The sequence below is a fragment of the Myotis brandtii genome, unplaced genomic scaffold (genome assembly GCF_000412655.1).
Source record: "Myotis brandtii unplaced genomic scaffold, ASM41265v1 scaffold1733, whole genome shotgun sequence".
In the NCBI taxonomy this organism is placed as follows: Eukaryota; Metazoa; Chordata; class Mammalia; order Chiroptera; family Vespertilionidae; genus Myotis; species Myotis brandtii.
In genome coordinates, this window is record NW_005356400.1 from 459,665 (window position 1) to 470,005 (window position 10,341).

At 57.1% G+C, this 10,341-nt stretch overlaps 1 protein-coding gene across 6 annotated transcripts in view; it reads right to left on the bottom strand.

The window, feature by feature from the left end:
* SLC44A3 (solute carrier family 44, member 3) overlaps nt 1–10,341 on the bottom strand; it is a 30,023-nt gene that overhangs the window by 8,086 nt on the left and 11,596 nt on the right. For 5 of the 6 annotated variants that reach the window (XM_014537121.1, XM_014537119.1, XM_014537123.1 and 2 more), the window contains 3 exons: nt 8,261–8,426; nt 4,522–4,678; nt 1,628–1,711 (listed from right to left, as the gene is read on the bottom strand). In XM_014537121.1, the coding sequence (XP_014392607.1) occupies nt 1,628–1,711; nt 4,522–4,678; nt 8,261–8,426 (407 nt within the window). Of the gene's footprint in view, nt 1–320; nt 1,378–1,627; nt 1,712–4,521; nt 4,679–8,260; nt 8,427–10,341 lie in introns of those variants that run through there. The other variant, XM_014537122.1, reaches the window with a different exon arrangement.

The window sequence follows — 10,341 nt, forward strand, 5'->3', positions numbered from 1 at the left end:
AGGGCCACCTCTCCTCGCTCATCTCTCTTTCCCCACCGTCCAAAGGGAGCCCTAGGCTTCCCCGGGCAGTTCCAACACGAGGGACAGCGGGTCATGGAAAGGCCCTGTGTTTACACACCACAGCCAGGGGAGGGCAACTCCACTCAGGCCCATAGAGCCACAGGCCAACGTATTTGTCTTTTTTGTTAAAAAATATATTTTTATTGATTTCAGAGAGGAAGGGAGAGGGAGAGAGACACATCAATGATGAGAGAATCATGGACCGGCTGCCTCCTGCACGCCCCCCACTGGGGATCGAGCCCGCGACCCGGGCCTGTGCCCTGACCTGAATGGAACCTGGTTCACAGGCCGACGCACACCCACTGAGCCCGCCGGCTGGGCCATATTTGCCTATTGGCGGTCCTGCTACTGTTGTCTTTCTAGTCCGCCCCCGCCTTCTCAGCCTTGCTTTTCCTGTACCCATGCCCCTTATCCCGGTACGTTTTCATAACACATCGCGGGTCTCTGTGGAGTAAGCGGTGTCTGGATGGTGCACAGCTCTGAGGAGGGAGGCGGGCCTAGTCCACGGTGACAGGCAGCCCCAGGCCCGGCTCCGCCCACTCCTCTGAAAGGTGCGGGGTCTCACTGAGTCATACCTGCTGGCTCACGGCAGCCCCAGTGGAAACGAAAGGCACTCCCAGGTCCTTAGGAAGAGCCTTAAAGATAGGGCTTGAGCACAGAAGACTCCCCTCTCCCCCAACAATGAGAGGCGTTCTTGGTGCCACTTAGGAGCCGTAAACAAGGACGTCCAATCAGTGCTCACGTCTTTAGCGCAGAAGAGCTTGGCTAAGTGAGATTCTGTGGATGCTTAAATGAAAACAGCCTGCTCCCTCACAAAAACACAGCTTTGCATACACGTGACGAAGGGCTATTAAAATCTCCTAGATTAGCGACAGAAACATAAAACATACGCAAATTTCCTCAGTTTGAGAGACTCCAGAGAGAAAAAAACATCTGAAATTCAAACCATCACAGTGTGCAGCTTTCCTGACTTTTACAGGAATATATTTACAGCTTGAGCGGGAAAGGCAGGGAAATACATAAAGTCAGGGGGGCAGCTCTTCCTGTTTCAGGGAAATGACAGTCGCGGAGAAGACGCTGAGAACGAGCTGTCGCTGACAGACTGCACTCGCTGATCTCTGCCCCTTCCGCTGAGCTCTGAGAAGAGCGGCGCCTTTCTTTCCGAATTTGAAGAATGGCGCCAACGAGCTGTCCCCTTTAGGCCTGCGCGCCCAGCCCACGGCCGCCGGCAGCCCGCTGGCCCCCACCGGAGGGAACCACACTCTTCACATGTTTTAAATGGTTGGGAAAACACAGATTTCTGGACACGTGAAGATTCTATGGAATTCAAACGTCGGTGCCCACAGGAAAGCTTCCCTGAACACACGCGGGCCGGCCACTTCCCTCCGTGCGTGGCTGCTCGCCCACGACCACGGCCGAAGGGCCCAGAAGCCTAAAACAGTTACACGACCCAGTGCCTACAGACCCTGACCTACAGGACGACCCCTGACCTACAGGACGACCCCTGACCTCCGAGACGAGCCCACCCGCGGCCCCGCTGCGCGTCCCGGGCCGCGTGGAGACCTACCTGGTGGAGATGGCGCAGGTGTGTGTCCAGGCAGCAGAGGCAGCAGGAGCAGCACCTGAGCAGGCACCTGGACCAGGCGCTCCGCTGCGGGTCAGGAGCAGAAGCAAAGGACAGAGTCAGGACCACCGGAGGGGAGGCGAGCGGCAGGCTCTGCGACTGCTTCTCCCGGAGCTCACACTCCTGGGGACGCCCTGCAGCGGCGCTCAGAGTGTGAGAAATCCCCTGCTGCACACGCCACGGCCACGAGTTGTTATTATTATTATTACTGACGACCGAGGTGTCTCCCTCGTGGGCTCACCTGTTACCCCGCTGTCGCCCTCAACAGGAAGGGAAGTGGGTTTGCTCACATGTGCTATCAAAGGTAACCGCTAGCCCCTACTTCGAGTAAAAACCTCTCTCCCTTCACCTCCCTCCAAGTGTCTTCAATGTGAGACTTTGCTTTTTCAAACCAGCTCAGCGTCATGACAAATTCACACCCCGAAGTCAGTAAAACAAAGTATGCTTTGCAGACACTAGTCCTGTGGTCGCACGAAAAAAAGATTCAAGTCTAACTTTTTTGGGAAATGAATCCGATAGTGAGACGTTCAGGGCTGCATTTTAAGAGAGAAGTTAGTCCTGTGAGATGTCGCCTGGACCTGTGTGCAAGGCCAGCGTGAATCATTACAGAATCGCCCCCGGGGCCTGACAACGAGCCTGACACAGGCCTCTGGGAGGCCCAGGAGCTCTGGCCTTCGGTGGACATGCTCTCCTCCCAACGGCGATTCACTGGCAGGAAACTTGGAGACCTCCCAGCCTGGCCGCGGTGGGTGTGCCATTCACCCAGCGAGGACCACGCAGGGGCAGCCTGCAAGGCCCAGGAGCACGTCCTCCCGAGCCTGGGAAGGGACACATCGCTCAGAGGGAGTGCGGCCCTCGGTCCCCGGGGCCTCGGGGGGTGAGTGACCTTTCAGACCTCTGCCGGAGGGACCAGCCTGACTTCTTTACCGTGAGGGACGGCTGCTGCCCTGGAGGGTAAGATGCTAGCAGCACAGGGAGGGGAGGCGAGGTGCCCGACTGCTCACTAACTCATGATTACACACACACGCATACATACAAACACAAAGAGGTATCTATATTTCCATATCTACATCTCTATATCACTACATATACACACATACATACAAATACATATCTATATGTCTGTCTACATCCCTTCGGCATGTGAAATATTCAGAGCTGAAGGCAGGCGAGACCCTGCGGGCTCATAAGAAACGCTTACTCTCCCTTAAAGAACTTGGATGCGGGCCTTGTCCATAGAGTGGCCACCAGAATAACATTTCCGACCTATTTGTACAGCAGGACAGACGTCTCCTTACTGCACATTGTTCCTCGTGTTGGCTGGCAGGGACCTCGTCCCCAGCTCAGAGGTCCTCTCCCCCCACTTCCCTGTCTCTCTCTGAACCTCGCATGTGCATGGAGCTCCCATACACACACGTGATTAAATGGGGCCATTTTCTCTTGTTAGTCTGTCTCATGTCTATTTTTTTTAATTATTTTAGAATTTTTAAATATTTTTTATTGATTTCAGAGAGAAAGGGAGAGAGAGAGAAACATCAATGATGAGAGAGAATCACGGATCAGCTGCCTCCTGCAGGCCCCCCACTGGGGATCGAGCCCCCAACCTGGGCATGTGCCCTGACCAGGAATCGAACCGTGACCTCCTGGTTCACAGGTCGATGCTCAACCACTGAGCCACCCGGCCGGGCTGTATTTTCATTATGAGATCAGCAGCAGACGGAAGAATGTTTCTTCCCCCATAAATACACATGGGGCTGCAAATAGATTCTGTTCAAGACATCCTCCTCCGAGGCCCCGAAAACTGAAGGATCAACTCCAAACGCAGGAGCCAGAGCAGCTGGATCCACCTGGAGGTGGAAACGCGTCTTTAATTCCCAAAATGTATGCATTTTTTCATCCCTCGAAATTCGGCCCTGAAAGTCTCACCATAGAATTTATTTCCCCTCAAAAGAGTTCAACATAACTCTTTTTTAACGTGGGCACATAACCAGTGCCCACAAAGCACCACTTCAACAGCGACACAAGGGGACACTGTGGCCAGGGCCGCGCCGCCCGCAGTTCCAGATCAGAACCTGGGCCACCCGACCTGGACCCCACCCGACTCTCCTCTCGGGCGCTGGACTTGAACACACGGACAGGTCAGGGGCTGCCTGGAAGGGCACAGAGGGTGACATTTCCCTGCTCGGCCAGCACAGGTCCCCAGGCCCAGCGGCGGGAGTCAGGTTTGTGAACTCTGACCCTGAAAAAGCAGAGCTGGGAAAGTCCCACCTGCCCTGCCTGTTGGCCAGGAACAGCCTGCGCACAGCTGTCCCCTGGAGCTCGGGTTCCACCGCCATTCACAGCCAACGGGCACGGAAACGCAGCCGGAGCAGCCGCACAAAGGCCCACAGTTCTCCGCTCTGGAGCCGAGATGTGGGTCATCTTGCCCATTTCCCTCTCTCTCTCTCTCTCTCACACACACACACACACACACACACACACACACACACACCAGTGACTCCCCACGGCGCCCTTTAGGAAATGCTAAAGGCAAGAAATACTTTAGCATTAAAACACAAACAAATATTATTCTAATCTTGTGGATCTTGTAGCGTATTTTTTTCCCCTCTTTAAAAAAGCATCTAAATGTCCTTAAAAAATGGTTTAAATTTTCCTCGGAAGAATTCCTCCCATTTGTTCAGCATTTAAACAAGAAGGGAAGCACCCACTTGGAACACCCCCCCGCCCCCACCCGCCGCTGTGTGGGTGGAAAAGCACAAACAGCCGATTGGGACAGAGTCTGCAGGGGGTGGGGTGGAGGAGGGCCCTCCGGGCGGCCCTGCCGTCCTTGGCCTCACCTTGTCCTTCAGGGCCCTGGAAATGAACATGAGGGCGGCTCGTGGAACCCTCACCACGGTGATCAAAAGCGACCCTTTCGCCACTGTCCCCTGGTGGTAGCAGAGAAGGATGGAGAGAGACGACAGGATGGGGCGATGGGGAGGGTCCTGTTCATTCCTGGGGACAGGAGAAGAGGACAGTATTTTAAACTATTTTATTTTTTTATATTTTATTGATTTTTTACAGAGAAGAAGGGAGAGGGATAGAGAGCCAGAAACTTCGATGAGAGAGATCGATCAGCTGCCTCCTGCACGCCCCCCAGTGGGGATGTGCCCGCAACCCAGGTACATGCCCTTGACCGTAATCGAACCTGGGACCCCTGAGTCCGCAGGCCGACGCTCTATCCACTGAGCCAAACCGGTTCGGCGAGGACAGTATTTTAAACCACTGCTGAGAGGGGAGCAACCAACTCTGGTTCAGATGGGCGATGGCACTAATGGTGCCCGGCCCGGATTGGGTGCCCGGCCTGGAGTGGGTGCCCAGCCCAGATTGGGTGCCCAGACCAGGCTGGGTGCCTGGCCCGGAGTGGGTGCCCGGCCCGGAGTGGGTGCCCAGCCTGGATGTAGGTGCCTGGCCGGGATGCGGGTAGCCAGCAGCAATGCAAAGCATGTGGCAACGTGTCCCTACATGTCGGCCGCTGAGGGAAAAGCATTTCCTGGGCTAAGATAACTCCTGTTGGTGACACTCAATGCCCTAAACCAGTGGTTCTCAACCTTCTGGCCCTTTAAATACAGTTCCTCATGTTGTGACCCAACCATAAAATTATTTTCGTTGCTAATTCATAACTGTAATGTTGCTACTGTTATGAATAAAAAAAAATGGCCCAGAGTGGGTGCCTGGCCCAGAGTGGGTGCCCGGCCCGGAGTGGGTGCCCAGCCTGGATGTAGGTGCCTGGCCGGGATGCGGGTAGCCAGCAGCAATGCAAAGCATGTGGCAACGTGTCCCTACATGTCGGCCGCTGAGGGAAAAGCATTTCCTGGGCTAAGATAACTCCTGTTGGTGACACTCAATGCCCTAAACCAGTGGTTCTCAACCTTCTGGCCCTTTAAATACAGTTCCTCATGTTGTGACCCAACCATAAAATTATTTTCGTTGCTAATTCATAACTGTAATGTTGCTACTGTTATGAATCGTCATGTAAATATCTGATATGCAGGATGGTCTTAGGTGACCCCTGTGAAAGGGTCATTCGACCGCCAAAGGGGTCGCGACCCACAGGTTGAGAACTGCTGCTAAACAAACATAGAACAGAAAACTTTTTAAAACACTGGTGGGGCTCTGGCTGGTTTAGCTCAGTGGACAGAACATTGGCCTGTGGACTGAAGGGTCCCGGGTTCAATTCCCGTCAAGGGCACATGCCTGGGTTGTGGGCTCGATCCCCAGTAGGAGGTGTGCAGGAGGCGGCCGATCCATGATTCTCTCTCATCATTGATGTTTCTCTCTCTTCCTCTCCCTTCCTCTCTGAAGTCAATAAAAATATATTAAATAAATAAAACACTGGTGGGTAAAAGAAACCCGGTTCCCTCTTCGCAGCAGCCACCCCTTCCACCCGCCCTTTAAGCTGCCTGGTAACCTCGTCTTCATGTTCAGAAGTTCCACTGTAATCCTCTGCCAGGCATAATCGCACAGGGAACGCTGCCCGCCTGGCCGGGTGGTTAGAATTGCTCCGGAATCCGGGGACCGGGACCGTGGCCAGGGAGGGACGGGCGCTCCCCTGGCCGGCGGCCGGGAAGTCTGGCTTCCGCACAGCCCCAGGCCCCTGACACCCAGCTGATCCCTCCCGCTCCCAGGGCTCCCTGTGGAGTCATTTCCGGGATGGACGTGTCCTGACAGGGCTCCCAGCAGGCGGAGCCCAGCTGCACAGGCAGGGGAAGGAGAGCGGGGCAGAGCCTCCCCCCAACCCTGAGGGTGAGACCAAGGCCAGCGCTGGGCGGCCCTCCCTGACCCTCCGGATTCCGCCAGGCCGGTTCCCGAGCCCGAGGCCCTTCCCAGAAGCCACTGCTCCGCCCGGGGAGGGGGGCCGCTGCCAGAGGCCTGCGGAGTCCAGGTTTTGAGGGCGCCTAGGCCTGCGAGAGGAAGGGGCGCGGCCGCGGTTTCCGGAGCTGGCAGAGGCGCGTTTTGCAGTCAGTCTTCCAGGAGGGAGAAGAGAGCGTGTTTAACTCCGAGTCCCGTCCCCCCTGTCCGTCCGGGAGGAGGAAATGCCAGGGAGCGACAGCTGATGGGAGCGCAGGGACCTGACCACAGAGAGCCAGGCCAGGGGAGTCTGACACGTTGCTCCCTGTCCTCGTTTTTTGTTTTGTTTTGGTTTTTTTTTTAAAGAATGTTTAGGTTCCCATTTAGGAGGTCTGTGTGCCTCAGGACTTCTCAGGAGGGGGCGCAGGGGCAGAGGGCACCCCCGCTTCCCGGCCGGGAGGGGCCCGGGGGCCCAGCCGCTGTGCGCAGGCTTCCTGCCATTTCCTGATCCTCAGCCACGGACGCCACGCCGTGAAATGCAGACTCAGCTCTCACAGGCCTCATTCTCCCAGCCCCTCCCGCTCAGCACAGTCACACTGCAGCTCCCAGTTAGAGTCCTGCTCCAGCTTCAGTGAGATCGAACCGACTGCACCACCGAGACTGAGCGTCGACCTCGGACCAGGAGGTCACGGTTCGATTCCCGGTCAGGGCACAGGCCTGGGCTGCAGGCTCGATCCCCAGTGTGGGGCGTGCAGGAGGCAGCCGGTCCACGATTCTCTCTCATCACTGATGTTTCTATCTCTCTCATCCTCTCCCTTCCTTTTTAAAATCAATAAAAAAATATTTTTAAAACAAACAAACAAAACAAAAGAAAAGAAACCCCAGCTGCTCTTCGTGGGCAGGAAGGAGGTGCCTGCTCAGGACATGAGCCATCCCCACTCCACTCTCCTCCCCCAGAAACTCCCTGTTATCTGCTCGCGTGGTCTGGGAGATCAGAGGGGGGCTGGCCCAGCGGGGACTGAGCTTCCTGTCAGCGTCCTGGCCTGGCCTGTCCTGGCCGGTCCTCTTTGGCCCGAGGTGTTAATTGCCCCATGTGGAGAGTCGCCAGACAGGTCGGGTGAAGGTGCGTGGGTGTGCGTGTCCTCGGGCACCGTGAGGTCATGGGTGTGAACACTGCAGAGTCACGGGGAAGCACAGGCAGGAAGCCGTTCGCTCGCACACACGGGAACAGGAGTTTTAGGTCATAGTTACACGCAGTTCCCTGAGGACGCAACGTGGTTCCCTGAGCGCACACTCTCCTCATCTTATACCGGACCCCTCGGGTTTGCAGACGTCACTGAGGTGCGCCCCACACGGCCCAGGGCACCCCACATGGCCCAGTGCGTCCCATGTGGCCCAGGACGTTCCCACGCGGCCCAGGGCGCCCCACACGGCCCAGGGCAAAGCTGGTGAGAAGGACACTCGCAGGAGGCCCTGCCTTCCAGCTCTCTCCCCTCCACGCGGCCTGTATTTCCCTGTCTGGCTTCCTGCTGGGTTTTCTATCTTAAAGAGCTTGGACCTGTGGCGGACGGAAGGGACACCATTTCTTTTCCCACCAAATAAGCGCCCAGAGTTTTGGCTTCGTGTAGCTCTTGCCAGTCCTTTTGAAGGGGTCACGTCCAAACTGAAAAATTCCTGAGTCGCACAATGTGACGACACAAGCCAGCCAGCAGGGGCAGCAGGGGCAGCAGGGGCAGCTGGACCTACCTGTTGAAGTAGCAGGCGGCCACGGCCCCCGCCACCGCCATCTGCTGGCAGGCGAGGATGAAGTTGCTGGTCCAGACGAGGCTCAGGAGGTGGTACCCCCACATGTAGCGGAGGCCGGAGAGAGGCTGGTACTCCACCCGTCCCCCTGCGGTGACCTGGGCCGCTCCTAAGGTTAGAGCACAGACATGCTTACACCAGCGCCGTCCGAGCACCGACCCACAGGCCCACCTCCGCCCCCCACCCCCCGGCCTCTGGCATCCATGAAACACAAACGCCCCAGTAACGTGTCAAGCGCCCGCCCACCCTAATCTAAGATCTCCACAGCAAAAATGAAGCATTCTGATCACATTTAACTTACGGACACAATGAACTGTAACTGCAGTGACGGGTGGTGGGCAATGAGCAGGACACACGATGTCCACCTTCCTATTCACCCCACTTTGCGGGGGTGAACACGGAGGTTCGGGAGGGCCACAGCCCTTTCGGACTCGAGATTAGCGGGAGGAGAGCGGGAAGCCACGCCCCCTGGGCACTGACACCCATCTTCCTCCAAACCGCCTTGTGAGACAACAGACCTCCGGTGGCCGAGCCCCCCTGAAGCTGCAGGGGCCCCAGGACAGAACCCGAGTCACCAAAAATGTAGCCTTGGTAAAAGCGACGAGGTGCAGGGACAGCGGCTAACGGGACAAGCCGAGGCCCCGCAGGCCCTCACACCCCGGCACCCCCACGCCACTGGACACCACTGGATCCGAACGTCTGGGAAGCCGTCTCCGACTTGCTCTTCGCTCTGGTCACTCCGGCGGTTCATAGCCTTTCCTCTAGGCCAGTGGTCGGCAAACTGCGGCTCGCGAGCCACATGCGGCTCTTTGGCCCCTTGAGTGTGGCTCTTCCTAAGCCTTAGGAGCACCCTAATTAAGTTAATAACAATGTACCTACCTATATAGTTTAAGTTTAAAACATTTGGCTCTCAAAAGAAATTTCAATCGTTGTCCTGTTGATATTTGGCTCTGTTGACTAATGAGTTTGCCGACAACTGCTCTAGGCCGGCTTTCTCAGCTCTGCACGTACTAACGGGCACTGTGGACCATTTAATTTGTTGTTGGGGTGGGTGGGGGCAGGCCTGTGCCTTGCAGGGTGTCCAGCAGGGTCCGAGGCCTCTACCCATCTGACGCCAGCAGCATCCTCCTGCCCCTCCCCCAGTCCTGCCAGCCCCCAAGGTCTCCAGACTGCCCAACGCCACCTGCTGGACAAAACCAGTGCCCGGGAACCAGGGCTGTAAGCGAACCCCGGGTTAGGGTTAGGGTTAGGCTCCTTCCGTGAAAGCCCAGGGAAGTCCCGGAGGGCGGGCGGTCCCCGGCACGTGGCTGCCCTCTCCTGGGCGGCCGTGGCCCTGCAGTCAGGAGGCCCGGGAGCACAGGCTATTTTGTTGCTGAGCTTTGTTACAATGTAGCAATAGGAAGTGTCGGGAAGTTCAGGGACCAGACCCAGGATGGATGGGTCTTGGGGGACCTAAGAAAGGACTTGGCTCCAGGCTCAGCTTGGACACGTGTCAGAAGCCCCCGGCGGGCGGTGGCCACGGGCCTGGGCTGGACGGTCACCCCTCTGCCCTGAGCCTAAGGCCACCCCCCAACATCCTCTTTCTCACCGACTTGAAGGTATCTGCTTCCCAAGAACCTCGCATGTCTTTCCAAGAATCTCCCGGGACCCCTTCCCTCCTCCCGCTTCCCTGCCGTTTCTCTCGTAAAACACAAAACCAGCTGCTCTTCAACCCGAAGAGGAGAGAACTTCCCGTTTCCCCAGGCCCAGCCCGAGCACTGTCACCCTCACCAGGCTCGGGCCCCACAAACCGTCCCACCAACAGGGCACGGCCCCGGCACGCGGCCCCGACACGTGGCCCTCACACGCGGCCTTCACACCCGGGCATCCCCACGTGACCTGGGCCACTCCTAAGGTTAGAACACTCCTAAGGTTAGACATGCTTACACCAGTTCCGTCCGAGCACCGACCCACAGGCCCACCTGGAAATACTCACACAGCACGGGGCCCTGACACGCGGCCCCGACACGCAGCCCCGACCCCCC